The sequence below is a fragment of the Kwoniella bestiolae genome, chromosome 5 (assembly GCF_000512585.2).
Source record: "Kwoniella bestiolae CBS 10118 chromosome 5, complete sequence".
NCBI classification, from domain to species: Eukaryota; Fungi; Basidiomycota; class Tremellomycetes; order Tremellales; family Cryptococcaceae; genus Kwoniella; species Kwoniella bestiolae.
In genome coordinates this window covers 2050926-2075666 of record NC_089245.1, presented here as the reverse complement: position 1 = coordinate 2075666, position 24741 = coordinate 2050926, and the positions used below count along the sequence as shown (strand labels likewise).

General features: G+C 46.6%; 10 protein-coding genes across 10 annotated transcripts; 6 read left to right on the top strand and 4 right to left on the bottom strand.

Moving 5' to 3' along the window:
• Positions 1-662: 662 nt before the first annotated feature.
• Positions 663-1323, top strand: I302_107172 (uncharacterized protein; the record flags this gene model as incomplete). Its single annotated transcript, XM_019192177.1, has 3 exons — positions 663-694; positions 776-862; positions 939-1323. 3 exons carry the CDS (start codon positions 663-665, stop codon positions 1321-1323), a joined length of 504 nt encoding a protein of 167 aa, XP_019045174.1.
• A 1645-nt stretch (positions 1324-2968) lies between these two features.
• On the bottom strand, positions 2969-5292 carry I302_107171 (uncharacterized protein; the record flags this gene model as incomplete). Its single annotated transcript, XM_065870410.1, has 11 exons — positions 2969-3227; positions 3341-3548; positions 3646-3775; positions 3837-3905; positions 3959-4093; positions 4210-4287; positions 4350-4632; positions 4693-4899; positions 4974-5041; positions 5107-5179; positions 5261-5292. The coding sequence occupies 11 exons, from the start codon at positions 5290-5292 to the stop codon at positions 2969-2971; spliced, it is 1542 nt and encodes a 513-aa protein (XP_065726482.1).
• A 543-nt stretch (positions 5293-5835) lies between these two features.
• Positions 5836-6391, top strand: I302_107170 (uncharacterized protein; the record flags this gene model as incomplete). The annotated part of the gene is made up of 2 exons (XM_019192179.1): positions 5836-6016; positions 6078-6391. The coding sequence occupies 2 exons, from the start codon at positions 5836-5838 to the stop codon at positions 6389-6391; spliced, it is 495 nt and encodes a 164-aa protein (XP_019045176.1).
• Positions 6392-7384: 993 nt separating this feature from the next.
• I302_107169 (uncharacterized protein) lies at positions 7385-7821 on the top strand (the record flags this gene model as incomplete). The annotated part of the gene is made up of 2 exons (XM_019192180.1): positions 7385-7582; positions 7642-7821. 2 exons carry the CDS (start codon positions 7385-7387, stop codon positions 7819-7821), a joined length of 378 nt encoding a protein of 125 aa, XP_019045177.1.
• Positions 7822-8055: 234 nt separating this feature from the next.
• I302_107168 (uncharacterized protein) lies at positions 8056-9755 on the bottom strand (the record flags this gene model as incomplete). Its single annotated transcript, XM_019192181.1, has 8 exons — positions 8056-8334; positions 8443-8580; positions 8661-8711; positions 8793-8952; positions 9051-9138; positions 9227-9291; positions 9595-9672; positions 9733-9755. The coding sequence occupies 8 exons, from the start codon at positions 9753-9755 to the stop codon at positions 8056-8058; spliced, it is 882 nt and encodes a 293-aa protein (XP_019045178.1).
• Positions 9756-10959: 1204 nt separating this feature from the next.
• Positions 10960-12353, top strand: I302_107167 (uncharacterized protein; the record flags this gene model as incomplete). The annotated part of the gene is made up of 4 exons (XM_019192182.1): positions 10960-11391; positions 11476-11584; positions 11718-11805; positions 11927-12353. The coding sequence occupies 4 exons, from the start codon at positions 10960-10962 to the stop codon at positions 12351-12353; spliced, it is 1056 nt and encodes a 351-aa protein (XP_019045179.1).
• Positions 12354-13700: 1347 nt separating this feature from the next.
• On the top strand, positions 13701-14144 carry I302_107166 (uncharacterized protein; the record flags this gene model as incomplete). Its single annotated transcript, XM_019192183.1, has 3 exons — positions 13701-13708; positions 13767-13877; positions 13949-14144. The coding sequence occupies 3 exons, from the start codon at positions 13701-13703 to the stop codon at positions 14142-14144; spliced, it is 315 nt and encodes a 104-aa protein (XP_019045180.1).
• Positions 14145-14819: 675 nt separating this feature from the next.
• On the bottom strand, positions 14820-16312 carry I302_107165 (uncharacterized protein; the record flags this gene model as incomplete). Its single annotated transcript, XM_019192184.1, has 4 exons — positions 14820-15542; positions 15607-15741; positions 15804-15979; positions 16075-16312. 4 exons carry the CDS (start codon positions 16310-16312, stop codon positions 14820-14822), a joined length of 1272 nt encoding a protein of 423 aa, XP_019045181.1.
• A 428-nt stretch (positions 16313-16740) lies between these two features.
• On the bottom strand, positions 16741-17025 carry I302_107164 (uncharacterized protein; the record flags this gene model as incomplete). The annotated part of the gene is made up of 1 exon (XM_065870409.1): positions 16741-17025. One exon carries the CDS (start codon positions 17023-17025, stop codon positions 16741-16743), a length of 285 nt encoding a protein of 94 aa, XP_065726481.1.
• A 1243-nt stretch (positions 17026-18268) lies between these two features.
• I302_107163 (uncharacterized protein) lies at positions 18269-23415 on the top strand (the record flags this gene model as incomplete). The annotated part of the gene is made up of 11 exons (XM_065870408.1): positions 18269-19078; positions 19214-20025; positions 20143-20386; positions 20486-20803; positions 20921-21259; positions 21377-21599; positions 21670-21792; positions 21910-22295; positions 22463-22709; positions 22802-23169; positions 23275-23415. 11 exons carry the CDS (start codon positions 18269-18271, stop codon positions 23413-23415), a joined length of 4011 nt encoding a protein of 1336 aa, XP_065726480.1.
• Between the last annotated feature and the right edge of the window lie 1326 nt (positions 23416-24741).

The window sequence follows — 24741 nt, the reverse complement described above, 5'->3', positions numbered from 1 at the left end:
GAATCATACATCCATACATCATACAGGTCTCATCGATTGTTATATTCTCTTAGGAGGTCTTCCTTCTTGTTATAGTACTGCATATCATATTCATACATGATAGACGATATGTACTTCTAGTCTCAACAATGGCAATCATTGAAGTATTGTATACAATATTCTCATCAAGCTATGAGGTCATGTTTTACAGCACCATACGAGAATCGTATCTCTTCTGTCGAAGGCACTTCGTTACTCACAGTTCTTGGAGGATATGATGTGCATCTGTGTAGTACACGACTGTGCATGGCGACGGCTCTGAGAGGTATGTCGAAGACCTACCATCTCAGTTCCTTTAAAAAACGCATGTCCCAGAAATCAGCTATCGTACTTCCCGTAGGGAAGATACTGTGACGGTGGTATGATGAAAGGTTTCCCAACTACCAGAAGACGCACCTGAAAGGGGTGTTAAGAAGGACATTGGTCATTATCGTGACATTACTGTAGGGGAGCTTCAAACAAAGTGGGGGAAGGGAGGGGAGGATAACCATACTGTATTTGCATTTCCGTTACTATATATACCCCATGCTCTCGATATTCAGCGCACCTAATGACTTCATGCTCTTACAAGTAATACATACAGTACCATAATCACAGATCTCAAGTAAAACTAAGAACGAAACATGTCATCTACGAATCATCCAGATCCAATTAGGTAAGTCCCGTTCAACCTCGAGTGCTCATCGTAATTTGCCACTCTTCGCAATATGGTGATAGCTAATATCCCCAGATGCAGTCCTACACTTGGCAGTGCAGTGTCGGCACCGGGAGTTCGTCGTCCTAAGATCACCTCGACCAAATCTCAGTTCGAAAAGACAGCCGGGTGAGTGATCTACTTACTACAAGAATGTTCACCGGATCACTCTGATAAAATGCTGCCTGCTTGTCTGGTCCAACAGCCAATCTGCCAACTGGGCAAAATTGGACCGCGACAGACTTGATAGTTACCTCCTCGAGCTCGAGTATCAAAAGGCCACTTCCGACACGGAGCGAAGGTCTATACTTGATAAATACCACACTATGGGGTATGTCACCGAACGTGAGAAGATATGGCATAAAATCTCGATGTCCGATAAGAGTGGCAGGTGCTCGAAATTCACTTTCCACCAGGCTGGCGATACTCGCAGGATGCCGTTTGTGCGAGAAGCGATAGAAAGGGGGTATATCACTCAAGACGAGGCGGAGAGATACATGTCATATTTGCAGGGTGGCAATCCATCGGGTGGGATTAGCGGTAAAGACCCCTTGAGGGATAATGGAGTGATGCGCGGTGAGGATGCATGAGAGGGAGATCGCTCCAGGACAGGTCTGTCAGTTTAATACAGAACTGATAGGAAGCATGCAGTGTGTTTGTATTGCTGCTACGGCAGAGAATGTCCGTTCTGTGCGAAAAGCAATGGGATGAGAGGATGCCATGACATTGTACAGGATGATGCGAATGTTCGTCATGGGGCATGGAGTGAAGACGAGGCCTACGTCAATCTCCACAGCAAGTGCGTGAGACGTGAACCTCCTTTGTGGAGCAGCACTGCTTTCAGAGATTTAGAGAAGATGTAGTTGTATCGTCTTCGATATTGTCCTTTCACCAGTTTCGAGGCCATGAAAGGACGATAGTTGAGCGAGTCGACCAATATTTCCAAGGGGGTCAAGCCTGGCCATAACCATATATACTGTATATCCGCATTGAAATATCTAGAGCTTGCCCTTACTCTTCCTCTTCTTCAAGGGGAAGTGTCGCTCGTACCTTGATCCTGCTGAGATTAACTCAAGCCCAATCCAACACAATGCCATCCACAAGAATTGGTCGACCCTCCCACCCACACCATCGGCTATCTCTGACCAGTCGCTGGTGCCCATAGCCAGTACCTATACAGGCCTTGCATCCGAGCTTTTTCCAACACAGCGAAAGACCATTGCCACCCATGATGAGTCTAGGGACTTTAAGGTCTTCACCGACGAAACGACTTTTGAACGATACGTAAAGCTTGTGAATGATCGCAGAGAAAGCCAAACACAGGTGTGAGCATTTTCTCCGTTGCTGAGTTGTCAACCCATTCCCTTTTTCCACTTACCCTCAGGGAAGGGCGTCCTTGCTCACAGTCCGAACAAGCCAGAGCGAGTAGTATACCATTCGGATATTGGCTCATACTGACATTGTTTGCAGACTCCCCGACGATTGGAAACGATACGACGTCGATGAGCAATCGACTCAACTGAGAAATTCATTCAAGAACCGACATTTCGAGGCTGAAGAATCGTCATCGACCGTGTATCTGAAACTTTGCAGTCAACTGCAGCTTTCTGAGTTCATGTCAGCACTCGGTCACGTCTCTTTCAGGGATAACAAAATCTGGAAGCGCGCTGCAGGTGTTTGGCGTTTCGAGGACTGGGCCGAAAAAGAAAAATAGTATGATAGAGGAAGCAAGCCAATCAGTCCTATTCAAACAGGAAGATTGGGGCGGTCTGAGTATTGTATCTAGTACAAATGCGATTGTCGTTGCTGTTGAATAAGCGAGATAGGTCATTCAGTGGATAATATCGGTATGCAATGAAGATTGATGCAGATGACACGCCGTTGTTGCACTGTGGACATGTTTGATTTGCTGATGATCATCTGTGATGAATTTACAAGATGTATACAAAGGGATTCAATACCTCTCCACTCCGCCAACTATATCCACATACGATACTCTGTCGTCGCGTTTATTTTAATCGTGGGTGCTCACCGGTCGATATGTTGGAAAACCGTAAAAGTGAAAGAATAGAAGGAGAACGTTACATTACCTTGTGACCCGGACACTAACACCCTCATACCTTCATCTGACTGCTGGCGTGAGATGTATGACCCAGATGAATCCAGCCGAATTAGTCCATCATAGAAAGTCATCGGGAACGATAGGAAGTAAGGTAGACCTTGAAGCGTGTAGCATTAATCAACTTGACCTTTCAGATCCACCACTCTATATTTGCTGATACCCGCCGCGCAAGCCGCATGCGCTTTACGGCAATCCCATATACGCTCGAGCAGCGGTACTGGTTTGATGGGTTTCCAATGATTGTTGGTCCCGTGGGTTGATGGTTGCTGGACGTAGATGGCAGCATCGTGTGCTTGCAGGAAAGCATCGGTTTCCTCTTCCGAGTCGAAAGCTAGTGTCGTGGTGATGTGTGTAAGGGTTAGAGTCATGTATCTATTAGCAAGAGATGGTCAGCGTGAGTTTTGCATCTCAAGAGTTGTTCAAGAGTCGACAGAAGGTTTAAGCTGAAAGAGGGGGCAAGATAGAGCATCAAGAGCATCACTTACCCTTTAGACATTATGGCCAAAGCTGCGATTCGTTCTCTCTCAACGAAATGATCCATTATGTATCCACTCATGTTTGGAGCGGTACCGAACAACCTGAAGAACCGCACGTAGTTTGATGTTGCTAACGCAGCATGTACGTCCAAAGCATGTTTCACACCGGGGTCGGATTTTTCAGTCTGGGTTAGCTGGGCCAGGAGAGTGGCCATATCTAGACACAATTCATAAGAGGTGAGTCAGCGAGGGTTCTTACGTATCTTTTGCGCTCGCAAAGAATAGGGGTACATTGGAAAAAACTGCACACTCACCACTTCTATTCCTAGTATGTAAAAGATACATGATCCTGTACGACAAAAATTCTTGCGGATGTCCCTTTATACCCAGCTCATACAGCTGCCGTAACATCGTTTGACATTGATTGTATTCACCGAGATCTTTCTGTAAATGGTAGAGATGTGACATGAGCTAATCTGCAACCGAATCTAGAATCAGGACTCACCGCTTCTAACGCTATACGTGCGTGAATCTCATACACTTCAACGGTGAAGTCGTTCTTGATCCGTTGTACCTGTTGCACATCCATCAGCCACTATACCAACAGACCCTCAGACGATATCTCACCGTTAGATCCTGCCTCATACTCTTGAATTGATCTAAAGCGTACGCATAATTATGGTTATCTTTCCACTTCCTCTTCAGCAACTGTAAGGTTTGTTGAAGGATATGTAAAGGTCGAACGTCAGCGGGGTTCGGTTCCTGTAAAGGTTGAAAACGTGCTGGTTAGCTTCTTTACATCTTTTCAGCCGAACATAGTGAATGATTCGTATGTCACAGTCACAAAATATTGGAGCATCGGATGAGACGATACTCACAGATGTCAGTCGCAGATATGACTTCTCCAGTCGTGTACTCGTCCCTCTTATCGTATGTTTATCCCAATCAATCACGTTCTATCACCCGACCAATCTGTTAGCTATAGGTGATCCAGGGATGATGTCCCACTGTAACTCACAGGATCAACTTCCGTGACCTCTTCTCCAGTGTACCCTAGCCCATTTTTGCCCCTCATCTTACGTTTGCCTACCTGTCCTGGAACCATCCCTAACCCATTCAACGAATCGTCCGCGTCCGCCCCGCCGAACCATCTATCAACACCGCCTGCGATGGATGAAGATGATGATGCAGCGGGTTTCTGGAACCTTGCTGCTCTCCTGGCGAGGGCTTCTTGCTCTTCGGCAGACGACGTGAAATGATAGGGCGTGGGGAAGGCTGAAGATTTAGCTGTTCCGTCATTCCTAGCCATACTTGATATATCAGCTATCTATCCTGACAGCGATGGTGGAACGGAAGCTTACTTCTTCTTCTTCTTCTTCTTCTCTGATGTTGCCGAAGTACTTGGCCCACCTGCAGCGGAAGAAGATAAATAATTTGAAGGGTTGAAAGACGTACTTGCTTGTGCTTGAACAGGAGGTGCAGGCTGAGGTGGACCGAAGGAGGTGGTCGTAATGTTTATACGTGGAGGTAATGGTACATGAGTCGTTCGTTGCGTTTGCGCTTTCAGACTGTGATGATCATGACTTGGTAAGCCATGTTGTACTACGCTACACACCTTCGTGCCAAAGGAATAATAGCTCACGAGTTCAATTCAACTTTGTTCCAGTCGGTTGTCTTGATTGTTCCATCGGCGTGTGCTTTGAACAGTATCTTATTAGTGAATGGACATCAGCTCGACCCTGAGTACATCTATTGAAGCTAATATGTATACTTACCTGCTTTAGTTCTGCATTCACTGCATCCTTGTTGGACGCTGTAGCTTTCGACAGACATTGTTGGACCCATGCTCTACAAATAAATCAGTAAGCTTTGCTCCATTACGAAACAGCAGTTTTCATGTGTGGGATAGTCATGTGTGGGATAGCTCACTTTAATTCTGGTGGCCATGCAGAGGATGACATTGTGAGCTACGGTGAGTGGTGTATATGTGTATATGTGTATATGTGTATATGTGTATATGTATATCTATGAAATCGTATAAAGTAAAGTACAATCGACAATACATCAGCAACATCCCAAAGACGTTGAGGAGGAACAACACGGAATCAAATGAGGAGTTGAACCAGGTGGGATAAATTACCATAAATCCAAATCACAAGTAATTCATCTTCCTAATGATGATTACGATTTCTTTATCCTGTTCTGCATTACTCGCAATTGACAGATCTGTAATCGTCGATTAGACTGTGTGATACTACGTCACTTCGACTGTGCCTGATGATCACTTCACTCTCACTTTGATTTGTCTGTTTTCGGCTGGAGCTCGCCACTCGACAACTTATATAGCTCATTCATCATCTCCCCATATCCCCTTCTACTCCCAACACATCATATTCCTATAATCATTCCAACCCATTGTAATCACCTCAACACGAGTAAAATCGTTTACGATCCCCTGTCTCATCTTTACAACTCCTTCTACATTCAATATCCTATAATAATCAATGGCAGCAGTACGAACGATGATGTCCGCCGTGAGAGAAGAAGCTGCCGTCTTGACTTCCGAGATGGCAGTAGCAGCCCGTACGGGTGGATTAGAGGTAGTGGAGAGGAATGTTATCATGGAGATGAATCCTGTAGCTGTGAGGCAGGCGGCCGAAGCCAGTGTCAAGGAAGTCATCGGAGGTGAGTTGTCTCATCCAATATTCCATCTTCATCGTCAAAATGCTGAGAAGAGGATGAGTAGGGGAACCATCCTTACTATCTCAACATCTCTCTCACCTCCCTACACAGACTACCTCTACCACAGCCACCATATCAACTACACTCAACTCCCTTCCCGGTCCATCCACTTCGACAATCTCCTCGACACGTACATTAGTCACTCAGACACTCGAGGCGGACGCAGGAGTAACATTGAAAGAAGTCATGTCGAACGCTCTGCAGACGGGTGTGGAAGAGCAGATGGACGAAGTCACCGAGATTGCCAAGACGCTGGTGGAAGGGAGAGGCACGGTTGGTGGGATGATACATGAGGGAATACAGGCTGGTGTGGCGTAAACTTCTCGCTGTCTGGATTTCAAAACAAGACCCATTGGAGTACCATCACAAAATATGATATCGATTGGACCTCTATCTCTGGGCATCAGTCGTGGTCGTGTTGAGCGCTGGTTCCTCATTTATAGAAGGACGAAAGGCTGGACTTTTCGAATATGTAAGATACCGTAGTGTCGTATGGTTCGATCTCTTAATCACTGTAGCGACTACTCATACACGGCCGGATCATGCATTCATTGCCCATGTTTCTTTTGGTAACTACGGCAGTACTCAGCGTGTCTCAGTCCGTCCAGGAGGACCTTCAGACTGTTCATCACCGGAACGCGTACCTAAGTGCCCCGTCCCGCATCTGTTTTATCCTCTCATGGGGTATTGGACATAGATACAACCAAAATTGAGAATGTACCGGCCAACCGGACGAACGAACGAGTCGAAACTCCTGTGTCCGGTGGTTTGAACGACAAACCGGATTAGAAGGCATACGGATCATTTCAAGGCTGAGCTCCTGATATATCCAATGGGACATTCACCCCTGAAACAAAGTCAAAGGAAGAGTCATTCCAATTTCAAATGTCGAGCCCTCAGACTGTTCTAGCTTACTTGTTATTCCAACATTATCGAAAGTCCGATGAATTCAATTTGCAATTTGGTCCCAAGTCGGAGTTGAGTTTGACGTAGACGAGAAAGAAAGCAAAAACACACAGCGGCCTCCCGTCCTCCTTCTAGCGATACTCAGCAACCTTCCGTCGAGTACAGCAGCAGACGTTCCTCTCTCTTCTATCTTCCATTGAGGCGTTTGCCACCCCGTTGGCACTGGATTGAAACCCCCTCGTACGACATCACCAGCTGAGACAACTCCTCATCAGGTGTATATATATCAAGGATTGGTCTGTGTTGCAGCTGCTTATCCTCTCACCTCAATTTGAATAAGAATTGAATTAGATAAAATTAGGACTAATCTCCGAAATAGAAAGCTTTTCAGAAAGTATAGCAACCATGAGTGAGAAAAGCGATATCGCCTCGACAGTCGAATCGACATGCTCCTCGGCCGGTGCCTCACGTCCACTGAGGCGAATGAGGCGAGGCGCTGACGTGCGAACCAAACAAGAAGCGATGGATACCGCTGCTTCACAACTGAGGAAAGAATGGTTGAACGACGTCAACGGTTCTTCTAGCAGTCGCTGGACGAGACTTGTGGGTTGGTGTTGGAATATACATGGTAAACGCAGTATGGCTGACGCATCATCGAGCAGGAAGATCCCAAATCATCTACATCTACTATAACAGCCCTCTCAGAAGGTGGTGATCAGGCTAGTATACTCGATGAGAAGGCGAAATCGACCACTAAGAGCGATACGTCCAGGGCTTCGGTCCCGAGATCATCAATTTTCAGCACCGTTCGATCAGTCTTGAATTCAGCTACCAAGGTGTGAGGAATTGAACTTATTTGAATGTTCAGCCGTAGTTGCCCTTAAGAACCTATTTGCGAACTTGTATAGATCTTTCCGGGATTGACAGATCAGTATGGTCATTCGAATTTGAACTATGCACCACAACGGTATAGTGAAACAGTGAAGGAGTCATGCATCTTGACCTACGACTCACAATCTGAACACAGGGACAAGTTGCTCCAAACTTTCCCATCAGTGTTGAAGGGTAAACTCCAACTAACCCCGCAGTAACCACTCGCTCTCTTCCAGCACGTCCTCCCACCTCTCTTCAGGAATATAATGACCCCCTTCCACGCCCTTACCTCTAACTTCCACCTTCCCATCCGTCCATTCCTTCCATAGTCCAACTACGTCTCCCGAGTGGTACGATTGAATCATACCTTTCTTACCCCACAGTACTACTAATCTGGGAATGGAGAGTTTCTCTCCGGAAGAGAGAGACTGACGATCGTGCGTGAGGTCTATGGTTGCTGAGGCGCGGTAATCTTCGCATGTCTGTGAAGGCAAGGTCAGCATGTTTCAGTGAAATGAATCGAGGGTGCGCATGGATGGCTGAGTCGAACCCGAAATGGGAGTGAGATGGAGGGTCGCAGAATGACTCACAGCGTGTATACACTCGGGCGTGAAGAACTTTTCCTTGTACTCCTTCAGATCTTCATTAGACCACTTCACACCCTTATGTGATGGTCTGCCTGCCATGTTGTTCCAGAATGCTTCGGGTCCAGACATGATCATGTTTTCCTTTTTCCAATGGCATCGTCATTGTACCCAAATCAGCTTGTCTATAACTCGCTCAGTAGGAAACATGCAGCGCAACTCACAGGTCCAGGTGACGGTTGAATGAGGAAAAACCAATGCCAATACCCTTTCGCCTGTACTCCCAACCGAAATCAGCATCAACGTACAAGACACCAGCTCTCTTAGGGGGTTCGTAATGAGGAACAGTAACTCACAAAAGCCATATCAGTATGATCATACATATAAAGCGTCGGTGCAATATCCAGTAACATCATCCCCCTAACTCTTCCGGGGTGGTCCAGCGCTAGTCTATGGGACACTCTCGCTCCTCTGTCGTGCGCTATGATGTAGAAGGACGAGAATCCGAAATGTTGCCTGGAGATTCATCATTCAGTCCATACTTAACAACGACGGTATAGGCTGGAGAAAAGCAAGGCTCAAGACGGAATACCGAAGAGAAGAAAAGCACTCACATTACCTGGACTTGATCCTCTGCCATCTCACGTTTGCAATACTCTTCATGATTCTCGGATCCAGGGGGTTTAGACGACTGGCCATATCCTATGTCGATATCAGAACTTTCAGTATATCACATATTCTTACAAAGTTAGGCAATACCAGCAAGGTATTTCTCGGATAGATCACATACCTCGCAGATCCGCTACAACGACTGTATACCTCTCAGCTAACTTGGGAGCTATCTTGTGCCAAATACTAGAATGGGAATCGCGATGTCATTGTCAGAAAATCGTCTCCTTCGGAGGCATATCCTTTGGGGTTGTAAACATCTGAACATGAATCCGGTCCCGATCACCCGTGCTTGTACTCATGTTGTTACGCCCTAACCTTGTGCCCTTTCTTGCACGAGCACAAGCATGGTCAAAGCTCTCTCGCCGATTTGCCCGTACCCTACCAGTAGAATTGTTTCACTCTGCCTCATGGTGACACGATCCCGGTTTACGAGTTGCACTATTCTCTCACATGACGACCACTCTCGAATATGACAAGCTCACTCACTGGCCGGTCTGAGGATATCCATGTAAAAGTAACACCGCCTTCTCCTTGTCCCCACTCGCACTGGCAATCCCTTTTATCCTGCAATATATGCTTAGCTGCTTATTCAAACATCTACTATGAACTGGCACTTGAACCGACTCGAACCCCTCAAAAGGAGTCATCTTGGTTTGATATCGGATGACAAAAGGGTTGTAAATGTCCTCGGTTGTCGGGAATATATGGGGTTGATTGATCGAAATGATGTATTGGATTGTATCACTTCGAGTGCCTTTTTGATTGTGTGTATGTGTGTGTGTGATTGATGGTGCGGATCAGCAGAGTCTGTGGATGTGTATTGATAGTGTTGATAGGTTGTTTATCATCAACATTGCTTGCTACTACAGCATATGTATGTCATCATATCATTCCCCCTCAAACATTACTTTTACCGATTGTTTCGGCTTTCAACCAGGGACAAGGACAGGTTATGGAGTTTGGGGTCTCCGTAATATGACACAATCACTCCTCGTCCCCTTATTCTGTCTTTTCCTCCGATCGACATACAAACCAAAAGGTTGAGACGGACTCATAAGATCGTCTTGACCGTCTACATGCAGGACAGTATTCTTACACACACAAGAGAAGTTTAGCCCAACTCGCACTCAACACCCAAAGGCGAGGACGCCGATCCCTTATTTTCCTCATAATTCACTTGTTTACTTGAACAATCGCAACATCGAGATATCACATCCTCTAGTCTTTGGGCAGGACAGAATAGGATAGAGATTTCTTTCCAATCAAATGGAGAGGGGGATCCTTGCATACGACACACAAACTACGATGTGAAACAACCGTCACGTCCTGTATCACTTTACTAGTCCGAGGCTACGAATGGGATCCAGAAGATCACCTTGTATATAAAGTTTACCAACCACGACCTTCTCGGCAATTCACATTGATCATCAGTCAGATCCTTCGAGTATCAGAAAAGGGTATATATAGGTTTAAAAGTGGGGAGCGTGAGTGGGGGATCTCATTCTCCCAAATTACATTGCAAGTTCGTTGCTTTTTGGCCTGCATGCTGAGAAGAAAGGAGACGTTATTAATTCACTTTTGTCCTCATAGTCGAGTAGAGAAAGGAAAAGCACCTGAAGAGAGCGAAATACCATAGAATCAAAACCATTGGAGCATCCACCTCATCATACGTTGTTATCGCCCCTCTAGTCTTCCTCGACCTTGTTGGAGCCACACCTGATTTGAATCTCAGTCTCACACGCAGCCATTGCGATCTTGTATAAAGTACCCGACCCCTCTTCTAGATATCACTCTCCCCCTCCAGAATAGAAAACTGTCAACCAATCACTTATCACATTCCACTTAGACAGGATGGTCTCGCCTCCGCCCAATCCTATCAACCCTAACCCCAACCCGCACAAATCCCTCCCCACACCCGAGTACACCCCCGTCAATACCCCCGCCTCGTCACCTGTTCAACCGAATTTCCAAATCCCCCTCATAATCGGTATAACCGGCTCAGCAGGCTTGGTAGGCACCGCCGTCGTTCACCTGGCATTGAGACAGGGCCATACCGTCCTAGCTATGGATATTGTCTCGCCAGAGGAGAATGCGAATGCGAGATTACCTGAGGAGCTGAAATTTGCTGAGAAGAGGTACGAGTACAAGCAGATTTCGGCTTTGGATTACGAGGGGTACAAGGGCGCTTGTAAGGATAGGGGGTGTAATGCTTTGATTCATTTGGCGATGATTCCCAATGGGGCGGATGTGGATGGAAGGTATGGGATTGGGAAACCACAATATGTGAGTCTGCGTAGGATGGTCAGGAAGATCCCGTGCGAAATATTGAGAGGATAAGCTGACGAGCCTTTGTATTTGAACCATTAGGAGGTGCACAACTCCAATGTCGCCATGTCTTGTAATACACTTTCGATCGCTGCTGAGCTGGGGATAAACAGGGTAGTTCTAGCATCAAGTGTGAATGCCGTTGGAATGTGTGAGTCAAATCGACTTAATAGTCCTCCTGTATCTTTTGCTGCGGAGGTTTGACCCCGAAATTCTTTCTGTCATCTTGTTCATCTGTTCTCCTCCCTCAGTAAGCCGCTAACTTCATGTTCGTTATCAATTAGTATTCTCGCATAGACCGACATTCGATTATCTACCAATAGATGAGAATCACCCTTGCAGACCTGAAGATGCCTACTCAATGAGCAAATAGTGAGTGGCATCCCATGGTTTGATCCTAGTGTTATCCTGACTATCTCCTTCGTTTTGACTGTCTCTCCTCCTAGTTCTGTCCATGCTCAGCCAGAAACCATGCTGACTCCCGGTCCCATAGCTTCTGCGAGCTCCAATCCGACTCCTACGTGAGACGATACCCCTCCCTCAGAGTCGCCTCCCTGAGATTTCACGGGGTCGTCAAAGAAGAGAGCGTCACTAGGCAATCCCTACACGAGCTAGGGGGATCATGGAAAGACCTCTTTGGCTGGGTGTCCTCACCTGCAGTGTCCCGAGCTTGTCTACTGGGTTTAACCTCTCCCTCGAAGTATTTCCCCGAGGGGACACATGAGACCTTCTTTATTGTCGCTCCTACCATCTGTCAACAGGTTTCCACCTTGGACCTGCTCGATAAACATTTTCCGGAGATAGGGAAAGAAGGGCGGTTGAGGAAGTGTATTACAGGGAATGAGGGGTTGTTCGATTGTGGGAAGGCGAAGAGGATGTTGGGGTGGGGGGAATCGGGTTTCTGGATGGATGAGGAGTGAAGTGAATACCAGGGGATCTGGATACATTTGAAGGGCAGATGAGGTGTGGATGGGCTGAGTTCATGGAGAATGAAGAAGGGACATTATAACTCTTGTTATTATAGAGAATGTGGCTTAGTGGAAATATTGTGGTAAGAAACGGAATAGAAAGTAGAAGTACGGAAGATTGTAGTTGTTAAAATCAGTGCAGTGTCAAGATAGAGAAAAAAAAGCGCAGATGTCAAGGTGATAATGAATGCATACTTTGTCTTGTAAGACTTAACCATCAAATCAGCGCGTGGTCATTTGTGGATGTGCGCCTCTATCGATGCTGTGTACTACCACCTGAAGTCAAATCTTCCAGGTGGGTGGTCAATATGAGACTCAAGTTCCAATGAGATCGAGTCTGACCCCCACCCCTGAAAAAAGAAATCAAACGGAGGAGTGACGTGGACTGTATCTTAGAACTGACTTGTGGTCTCTTATCACGATCCCAGACTATGCCTAGTCAAAATACGAAATACGAAGGCGCCTTGCTCGAAGCGAGAATGCCTTCGGAGGATTTTGCTTTTTGCTTTCTGCTATTTCAATGATGATGATAGGATGCGTGGTGTTTCAGAAGCTGGCATGAAAGGACTATATCACAAGGTCACCTCTTGCGCTGATCTGAGACATAGTATCTTGGTTGGTCTTCTAATTGTGCTGTGTAGGGTACTCGTCATTGCATCGTGGGAACACATTTGAAGACAATATGATCGACTCGATTGAAAATCTATCTTCGCGTCGTCTCGGGGCAATGCGGAATGTCATGACGCTTATCGTACCGTACGTTGAACGAATTAGAGGTCTTATCGCAGGGAACCCTAAGTTATCAGTAGTTGAGCCTTGAGCGTTTGAGCATTTGAGTTATGAAAGAAGGCAGCCAGTTGAATTCGATGGGCTAAAGCGTTGTCGAAGTACAACACGTATCGTCCTCCTGTACAGCTTTGAGCTTACCTATCAGGTTGGTAGTTACGGGTGTATTGATGGTGCTCAAGTCACACTTGAGGTCTACCATAGGTCGGCTTCTAATTCGATTGCGTTTTCGATCACTCATCATTTGAAATAGAAGGACCTGATGATTTCTCGACAAAATAAGCTACAGCGTGATGCGGTCAGCGAAGTGGGGTAGGACGTGGGACGCAGGACATACTCCATCTCTGGCCTTCTTCGAGGATATGGAGCGTTACGCATGCGCAGGCGGTCAAGTTGGTTGATACAGCAACGACATGAGCGCACGAAAAGGTATAAATAGTCTGTACGTCGTCCCTACCAACAACTTGTTCCTCATTCATCATACAACATAAGTACTGTATTGTACACCGCACCATGTCATCGTAAGCTCGATTACTATCGATAGAGTACTGACGACAACTTACTTGATTTGCTGTATAGCGAAACAAGTAGCACCACAACCAAACCGAGATACAATGATCCATGGACCAAGAGCGTGAATCAGCTCACGTACATCAAGACTGCGCTGAGCAAAAAATACCCAGATGCTGCGTGAGTCTGGATAGTCACACGACCCGCTGCTTCCCGCTGGAGCTCATACTGTATGGGCATTTTCATTTCAGAGCAATCGTCACGAGGGTGGAGAACAGTTTCGGCGTCAACCCTGGTACGACCCTCGGCGCTGCTGAGAGCTTCGCCATCAGTCTTGCTGAGGCGTCAAAGGCGGAACGAGAGAAGAGTACCACGGCTTCGACCGGTACTCAAACTGGTTTTGGTTCCGGCTCGACCTCGACCGGTACTCAAACGCATGGCAGATGATGTTCTAGCGGAAGCGTGTGCAGTACAGGACGTCGATGAGAGTTACTGTTCTGTACACCAAATCCGTAGTACAATGACATACACCTCGCTTCTCCTTTCATATTGTTGATATAATCCACACATCATATGATACGCAACTCAAAATATGAGTGCGTTGCAGCTACATTGAATGAAGGTGTCTGAACTTGGAATGGCGCAACTCTATGAATACAGTTTAGTAGAGCCTTTCAGAGTTCCCGCACTTATTCCTCCCCTCGACAGCGAGGTCTGATATGCCCATACAGGTCTCTCTCTTCTGTGTTCTCCCGCCGGGTTCCAGCTGCATGGCACACCATGTCGCACAGCGGAGCACATGTCCCGCTCTCGTTCTCCTTGTTTCTGGACCTTACAGTGCTCCCTTGAGTTGCATAGACTATAACTTGATGGTATCATCTCAACATGTTTATATAACTAGATCGTATATTCAGTACACCTACATCTACACCTACACCTACATCAGTAGAAGAACGGGACGAAAGCTGAACTGAACCGCATCGAACGAAAACGAAGAAAACCAAAAACGAATCATAACCAAATACTAAAGTTGTGTTGAACAAGAGTAAAAAAAAGAAATTTCCAGATGAACCAATAAATGAACAAATCGTGTATCACTCAAAATACTCCTACACCCCACAGCTACCCTCTCAAATGCGGTTGTTGTTGGAACATCTGATGATGGTGCATGTTCATATACCCCGGATGAGGATGCTGTTGATGTTGATGTTGATGGGGGTGTTGATGTTGAGGTGGAGGAGCGTAGTATGGATATCCCTCAGGTCCCTGTTGTGGTGGAGGGGGTTGATAATATTGTTGATGAGGGTTCGGACTCAACCCTCCTTGTCCCGGTCCCTGCTGGTTCTGATATTCAGGAGGCATGTGGAATCCTGCTGATAAAGGTGAATGGAGGGATGGATCGATAATCCCACCTGAAGAGGGATGTCCCTGAGTATTGGGCGATGCTTGTCGATGTATATCTGGGATCTGAGGTACAGGGGGGATATCCAATTCAGGTAAGACAGGTTGTTGTTGGTTCGTTGATGCTTGTCTCTTCTTGGATGGTAATCTCTTCTTTGGTCTTGCAGCTGCAGGCGTACCTTGACCTATTGATGCGGCGGCATCGATTTGAGCTTGAGCGTGGGCCTGGGCCTGACCCTGGGGTTGAGGTTGACCTTGTGATTGGGAGTTGGAAGCATGTTCGTCGGACGCTGCTTGGGCGGAGGCGGCCATAGCTGCTGAGGCGGCCGCAGTGAGTTTATGAGGTCGGATGGCAAGTCCACCGTTTTTGGCTTTGGTGGGGGCGACTGGACCTCCGAGGGGTTGACCATCCGGGCCAAAGCCATCAGGAGCGTTAAGGCATGCCTAAAGAAAGCAATGTCAGCTTATTCCACTTTGCGTCAGCCAATGACGAATTAGCTGCACCCACCTGAATCAAATTCTTTCCTTCTGCTTTTTGTACAAGCGGTTGAAGCTTGGTCGTAGTAAAGGTATATACCAATCCCGTCTCAGATACCACAAGGAGTAAGACTTGAGTACCGGTAAGGATGGATAATTCGTAGGCCTAGGTGTTCATTCAGTTCAGCTATGCGACATGTCTGAGATGAATTACCAAGCTTAACTCACCTTCTTCATTATACCTGCCTTTCTCTTAGAGAAGGTGATGTGTCTTCTTGACTTGTCATTGATATACTCAATCTTGATCTTCCTTCGACTTGGTTCACCGTCTTTCTCTACATAGGTGAATCCACTGGGTCCACCTTCTCCTCGTTGTCTCTTGCCTGATGGCCCTTCAGTTATATCTACAAACAAAATATCAGCTACAGGTCAAACGGATGGATGGATGGATGATCGAAGGGATGATGTAAATGGGCATTTCGATCAAGTGGCGACTCACCACCATCGTCCTCATCCTCGTCATCCCCTTCCAATCCAGTCTCGGTTTGGAACATATCATCTACGTTCGAAGTTACATCCCCTCCCATTCCATTCGTACCTGCACTCGTCGGAGGTTGAGGTGTGAGTTGATCGACTGAATTGGAAATGGCAGGAGTGGCGATTGATGAGTCTAACAGTGCCCGGATGTATGACCAGGAGTTGTAATCGTTTGAATGAGGGGGATTGTTGGGGATCATCGTCAACCGGACCAAAGCAATCAAACCGACGTCAAGGTGGTTTGAAAGGGCAGAGTGGCAAATGATTATGATTGAGTATAGAGTTGAGACCCATTTGTGTGATATGGTAAAAATAGAACGAAAGTGAAATGAAATGGAAAATGATAAGAGTGGGACGAGAGATGGGATGAAAGACAGATTGAATATATATGATCAGGTATGTTCCAAAGATCGAGAAGGACAGAAGCATTCCCATCGAATGAACGTCGAGTATCGAGGTAAAGCGCAGGAGACCAAGCGAGGTTCACACAACATCGGCAGGAAAAGAAAATCATCGTATAGCGAAAAGAGGACAAACAATCAATTATAGTAAGCTTTTTGTTCTTCTTTCTGTCATCGTGCTTATGCGATCATGTGTACATTCGGCAATGGAAAAGAAGAAATAGGTACTAACCAAGAAGATTGTCCTTGTGATCATGATCATCATCTTGATCGTGATGAGTGAAATCTCTCATGTCGACACCTAAGCCTTCCGCACCGCCAAAGTCATGGACCATGTTGAGATCCAACTCTTGGTCATCTTTACTATCTGTGATGTAGTCTTCCATCGTGATTGATACGCTCCTTGGTGTGTGTGAGGTAGGAGGAGGTGCGAGGGTGGAACCGAAAGTTGGTGTGAGACGGGGTGCGAATGGATCGGTGGTGGATGGGGATTGATGGGTTGAAGCCTCCATTCACGCGTCTGGGTTGAGGATAGTGATGGTGACGGTGACGGTGATCGCGGTGGAGAAGCTTGATGTGTCTTTGATATAAAGGATGTTTAGGCTGTGGATGGGATATTCACCAGTTATGGTGGATGGACGGTGATTGGTTGTTTGGATTATCGTCAAGTGTTTGTTTGGATATTATGTTGATGGATATTGATGAGTCGGTGGTAGGAGTCGAGTCAAGAGAGATGGTCAGCAATCCAATTTAGTTGTTATTGATCACCACGCATAAAGGCAACAACAACAACAACAACAACAACAACAACAACGACGCGCAGATGAATATGGTTGATGAATGTGTTGTGTTGTTTGTTTGGTTCCAACATTTCAACCTCTCGTCATCCCATCACCATAGATGATAGATGTCAACAACGCGTCCATCACCCATCACATCCCATCCATCTCACCATAAAGCATCCCACGATCATATGCACTTCCCATGCATGTGTACATGCATGCATGGAAGAGTATCATCATGCTCGTGGATGGTGGTGATGAGGGGGGAGTGGGGGGTAGGTGGGGGTCACCATCAATGTATGTTTACATTGGTTAACTACCACTTGTGGGTTGTTTCTTCTTTGGGTATCTTTGGTATCTCCTTCCTATTTGGGTTGGTTTTACTGCACTTCACTCATCCCTATCCTACCCTTTTAAACGATGCATCCTATACTTCCCCGCACAGACACACGTAGCAGGATGAAAAGCGAAAAGAAATCACTCACGATGTTATGGATGGAAGTAATGTAATGTATGGTTGGGGATGTATTGTATGGGTGGATGAATGATGAGATGGATGCTTGAGTATATACGAGTACTAGTTGTTTACTCCTATACTCTTATACGCTGTATGCTGTATGCTCCACTACCCTCACTCGTCCTATGAGAATGGCTGAACCGTATCAACTTTAAACATAGACCACCATACACCCATACACCCTCTACCACCGGTAATTTCCGAAAGAGGCAGTTCAACCAGATGCATTTCAACACGTGGTCGACGTGGTTGATTGGTATCACGTGACAGGGATATCTTTCGAGACATATTTTGAAAGATGAGGACCAAGATATTATGAATGTGCGGCAAAACCTATAACATATATACTATATCTCATATCTGGAATCACACTTTGTTCAACCACTCATAAACTCACTGGGTGATACTCACAAACAGACACAATCCGACTCTGGCCCTGCGAGTCCCACCTCCAAAATGGCCTCTTCATCCGAGCCACAATCATTCGCAACGGCCCTAGCCAACGTCCGACGTTTGACCTCTTCCGCTCTCCCTCATCAATCCAAACCCGCCCAGCTACTCGTCGCCATCGAATCGACCATCTCATCCACACTAGGCAGCTCAGACCTACCTCATTCATCCACAGCATACTTCGCATCTTTACAGCAGGTACTCGAAAAAGCAGTAAACGATGAAGTACCAACCGGAACAGTGGGCGACGAGGAAATGGCCGAGAGTGAAAATATGGGATCTGGTGCATTACTCCCTGCCATCCTGTACTTGTTGGCTATAGTCATTCCTGAGACCCCTAATCAGGTGGTGATATCAAAATGTACCAACATCTTGGAAAATGTGTTACCACTTTTCGATACCTCCCTTGAACATCCTCCAGCTCTTAGATCTTTGATCCAAATTACAACATCCCTTCTCCTCGTTGCTCCTCCCGCTTTACTCAATTCCTCACCACTCTTGAAGAAAGCTTGGAACTACCTGCTGGAGCTGAACTTGGACCCTCGACCGAAAGTACGTCATTTGGCTCAAGAAGGTATAAGGAAGATTTTGGTCACTCCAATCCCACCGAGACTGACCCCTGGTTCGCATCCGTATCTACCTCGAGCGAGGGAATGGACCGTATCGATACTGCAGGAGGAAGTCAAGTCTTCTGGAGGCGGAGGTCGAGGAGATACTAAGAAGGCTAGGTTCGCAGATGGGGAGGACCAGGAGGGTAAGAGGGCGATTTGGGTGATACAGGGTTTGAGAGGATGGGTACCCGTATGGGGAGATGAGGTGAGTTATGCGGTCATGATACTTCGCTATCGTCCGTTGCATCTCGGGAGTGGTACAATACTCTACCTTGGTGCTGTATACCATACCTGGGAAAGGACGACGACTGATACTAACACTTTCTCTCCCTTCACATAGCAACTATCCTCCCTATGCGGCTTACTCCTCTCCCTCCCACCTCTCCCCCATCTCACACCCCAGATCTACTCTCTTCTCGCCCATCTCCTCTCCCCACCACCAGCCGAGGCTGCCGGCCCAGTCCCATCGGTACTCACCAACCTCCCCACCATCCTCGATTCGCTCCTCGCTTCTCCACCAGGTTTATCCGAAACTCCCACCTACCTCTCAGCAATCACTTCGGCCCTCATCAAAATGTCCTTACAGGACCCACTATCACTCTCCACCTACTTACCCAAAGCGTTCAACCTCATCTTCCACAATATCCTCTTATCGCCCAACACCCCTCCAAGCGTATGTACCTCCGCAGCTGAGGCGGTGGGATCTCAAGGAATTCTGAGGTACTGCATCACCGACGAAGCTATTCTGCATACCTTGACATACGTCAGATCGGGATCACACGTCCCTGGAGCAAGGAAAAAGCAAAAGACACCATTCCTTTATCGATTGATCTCTTCCTTGACCGAGTCCATGAATACCCATGCGTTGAAATTACCTTACCTGTTTAGTATCCTCACGGCATTGATCTCACGATTGAGATTACGTGTGTTACTTCCCTCTGGTAATGTGGAAGCGAAAGTGGATGAGAGTGGACAAGGACAGACTGCTGCTCAAGAGCTGTTGATGGATTTGATTAAGGATGTTGGTGATTTGAGACATCAAAAGGGATTTGAAGGTAAAGATGGGGTTGATAGGGTTTTGGGAATGGCCATTGAGGTTATTGGTGTGAAGGTTGTGTTGGATAGGTTACCTTTGAATATTGAACCTGATGCGTGAGTAGTTTTCTTCTCCGTCTCATACCTGCTTGCTTGGACTTCACCTTATCCAGTGGACCTGATAGGGGATGGATTCCGCACAAGCTAATATGATCTTTTCTTGCATTATAATAGATCCGGCGCACCACAATATCCTGGTCGAGCATACTTACTTCCTCTGATCAGAGAACGAACTACCAACGACGAGTTATCATTCTTCACCGCCTACTTCCGACCTCTCTCTGAGAGGCTGTTCGAGAAGAAGGTATCTGCCGAAGATGGCGGGAGAGCGGCCGAAGCGAAAGTTTGGGAGACACTCGTATCGCAGATTTGGGATTGTTGGAGCGGGTTCTGTGAGATGCCCAGGGACTTGAGGGAGGTGAGTTGATGTTTCATCGTGATTTGGATTGTGAATGTGGACATTCGATATCAGATGAAACGTTAGGTGGGTGAAGCTGATCAACTGTGATATGATCAGGGCCTAGACACTCCATTCTTATCGCTCCTCACCTCATTACTCTACACCCAACCAACCCTCTTATCCTCCCTTCTTAGAGGTCTCTCTCAACTGGTCTCATCCACTCAGAGATTGGCCAACTCGTCTTCTCCACCTGAGGAACTACGCAAACAATTTGGTTTGGACCAATCTTCCGCTAAGGCCAATTTGGATTACTTGAAGACTTTAGCTAAGGATATGGTCTCGGTGCTTTTGAATGTGTTTAGTAAGCTGCCTAGGGAGTCGAGGGGTATGGTTGGGGAGGTTATTGGGTTATGGGTTGGAATAATGACTGAGAAGGTGGGTCTTTGCTCATCTCATTGGTGTCCTCCATGCTTCATTTGATCAACATTTCAAGAGCTCAATTGGAGCAAGGCCAATCGTAGAAGGTTCCTAACTGACCGCGACTTCTGATAGGACATAATCGAAACCTACAACACAGTCACCACCCACCTTTCCACCAACCTACATACAACCGTCCCACCATCTGCAGGCGCCTCACCAATCTCACACACGATGTTAGATCTCCTCATCATATTCGTACCCCACTTACCACCCACTCAGTCCCAAGCCCTCTTCAACGCTGCGAGCCAGGGAACGATGCTGGAACATCACGATGCGACTGTACAGAAGAAGTCTTATAGATTGCTCAAAAGATTGTTGGAAGCTGGGAAATTGGACAAAGCAAGGAATGTAGAAGAGTTTGTGAAGAAGTTGAGTGAGGCTGGAGGAGGGGTCGGACCCGGTGCGCAGAGGGTGAGTTGGTCGTCCATTGGCCTTGACAATTATAATCCCCAGTCTCGATCACTTCAGTCTTGCTTTGCTTTATGGTGTGACGATCTTGGATTGGGTTCTAACTGTTCGGCTTGATAGGACCGATTACAACTCCTCTCTGCTCTCGTCGAGTCCCTTCCCAACGACTCATTGCATATCATCCCTGAGCTTTTGTCCGAGGCTGTACTGGGTACGAAGGAGGTGAATGAACGAGCTCGAGATGCCGGGTTCGATCTGTTGGTGGTCATGGGTAAGAAGATGGCTGCTGGTGGGAAGGTTAAGCTACAGGTTGAAGATGATGAGGAAAGCATGGGTAGACCTGGTGAGTGCAGTCAACCTATTTCATATGTCAGTAGATTCGAAAGAGGATAGACTGATAGAATGGCTTTTAGACACCGTCCAAGCCAACGCTGAAGAATATATCACGATGGTCGCTGCTGGTTTGACTGGTACCACGCCTCACATGATTAGTGCGAGTATCAATGCGTTGTCAAGATTATTATTCGAATTCAAGGGTGAGTATCTCTTGATTGCATACATTACTCAACATGCGCGCATCCGTTCAAAAGCGGAGCAAGCGGAGTGATGTGTAGGATGGAATTATGTAGATCACTAACTCTCCTCTACCACAGATGACATATCCTCAAATACTCTCTCAGAGCTCATATCGACCCTCTCTGTATTCCTCCAATCAAAGAACCGAGAGATCGTAAAGTCCGCACTGGGTTTCGCCAAAGTATCAATCGTCTCTCTCCCCCTCGAAGTCCTCCGACCTCATTTGGGAAGCCTCGTTCCCTCGTTGTTGGGGTGGGTACACGACCACAAGAACCACTTCAAGAGTAAGACTGTGCATATCTTTGAGAGGCTTATCAGGAGGTTCGGGTACGATGATGTTTATAATGCGTCGAGTGAGATGCCGGAGGAGAGGAAGGTTTTGGTGGGGATTAGGAAGAGGAAGGAGAGGGCGAAGAAGAGGAAGGGCGGGAGGGATGAGGATGGGGAGGGAGAGGAGGGGGAGGTGAGTGGTTTTGCTTTCTGTCGACTTGTCTGGCCATCTTGAGTGGGGATCGAACCATATTCTTGGCCATACTGGAATCGCTTAATCGGCACTGTGTCATACGGCGAAGAATCTTCATACACTATTTCATGTAACGAAGCTGACCTAAATTGCGATTGGTGATGCAGAAACCCCGTCAATCCTCTGGAAATGCCTTTGACGATATCCTGTACAACTCCGATTCAGACCTTTCAGATGATAATGACGATGACGAGGATGAACGACCACAGAAGGGTAGAAAAGGCCAACAACAACAGCAGCAACAACAGAACAAACGAGGCAAACAAGCTTCAGAGAGGGATAATAGGTATATCAGGAATGAAGGTGATGAACCTATGGATCTTTTGTCTAGGGGTATTGCTGGTGGTATTGCATGTGAGTTGGTGTTTGATCGTACACTGCTGTCGATGTGATGGCCCACTGTCTTCCGAAGGTTACGTTAATTTCGTTTATCCTGTGTTGCCCAGCATCCGACCCATCAGCCCAAAAAGCAAGACGTAAACCAGGCCAAGACGCCTCGCACTTCACAACCGACAAATCCGGTAAGATGGTCATTCGGGAGGACCAATCTTCAGATGAAGATGCTGGACCGTCCACCTCTTCTGCTAGAGCAATGGAGGGGAGTGGGTTCATGGCTAGGAATGAGGTCGATGGATTTACGAGAGATTCGAGGGGTAATATGAAGTTTACGAGGAATACCAAGAAGGCAAGGGATAATGAGTTGAGTATGATGATTGATGAGGAGGGGGATAGGAAGTTGGAGAATACTAAGAAACTGGAAGAGAGGAGGAAGAAGAGGAAAGCTATGGGATTGGGAGAGGAGTTTAAAGCTAAGGTGGGTTTCTCGTTGGGGTTTTTTTATTTTTTATTTTTTTTTCATGGTCCAATCTCTAGGTGGAGAGAAGGATGGATGCTGATATCTCGATTTTGGTGGATGCAGCGAGCAGGAGGAGATATCAAACGTACGGGTGGACCTGATCCTTATTCGTATGTATCTCTCGGCCAGGCGGGTAGTAGGAAACAAGGAAAGGGAGGTCAGAAGTTGAATTTGACAAATAAGAAGAAAGGATCGAGGCATTAGTCAGTAGACTCGACGTCGTTGGGAAGCGTTATGCTAGGTGCTTGGTACCATTGGATAATATTACTGTGTATGCATATGTCTAGGTTTTGCTATGACCTTTGGGAACAGTCGTATTACTTCCGGCCTGTTGAGGAGTTGTGTGTGTGCGGATACACATCTTAGTCAGCAGACTTGTACGTGGAGATGGTGTTTTGCAATCAGACACACTACAGTTCTGTCAAGAGATCTGTACAGTGTCAATCCAAGTTGGAGAAGTGAATACTAAAGGTCAGATCTTGATAACGCCCAAACCACCAACGAAGCAGATCCCACCTCATGATCTTTCACTGAGCACTAAAAAGGGCACACACTCGACATGCAGGATCAAAGGTACGATCCTATCGACAATCTGATGGGAAGGAATGTCACGATCAGATAAGAGCGACGAATACGTTCTCGTTCTCGTTCTCGTTCTTTTTCTGGGAGATCAAAGGAGAGCTTACGATACTTCAGATCTACACCCGAGCACTTATGCGATGTTCCGCAGAGTAGTGGATGTACCCTAACGATACGATATGATACGAGTACAAGCATGTCTATATTTGTGAGGTTACGTGCTTTGTGCTGTGAGTTTACGAAAACGAGTATTCTTTCTTTCCTTTTTCTCGGAGGTAAAATTTCTAGACTTTGAGTTACTATCATTTAGTAAGTTTGCTTCGGTTTATCCTGACTTCGAGCATACCTGTAGACATGTACCTACACCTCGGAGGGGCTTAACGTACTCCTTAGGCATAAGACGAGGCATCATAGCGCATGCAGGGGTCATGCTGGGTCGTAGACACCAAGGAGTATGATGACATCCGTTGCAGTGCTGTACCTCGAAATTTACGGGATCGGTCTCCCAAAACAGCGGGAAGCTAAAGTATGGAGGATTGACCCTGAAAAAGAGATTTACTCGAAAGCTGGAATTACACACTACTAGTACTCTACCTGTAGTGTCTCTGCTGCACCCACAACAAAAATATGGGATGATCCGGATCTTAGCTGACGTAGTTGACTGACGTATTGGCTTGGGGGCGACGGGTGTACCTTCTGTAGTAAGGTACATTATGGAAAGAAGAACCGAACAAAATCCACCTTCTCAGTTCCCCGCCTTCGCTCTCTCAGCTGATAAGAGTTATTTTCCGAGACAGATACTCAAGGGGGGATTATGAGAGTGTAGGATCAGGATGACAGGATCGTCGTAATAACCCCCAAGATAAAGACTACAACTCAATTTATACCGCTTCGCCCAAATAATTTGTCTCGGATGATTCCCTTCCACTTTCTGGAGGGAAGGAATGTCTT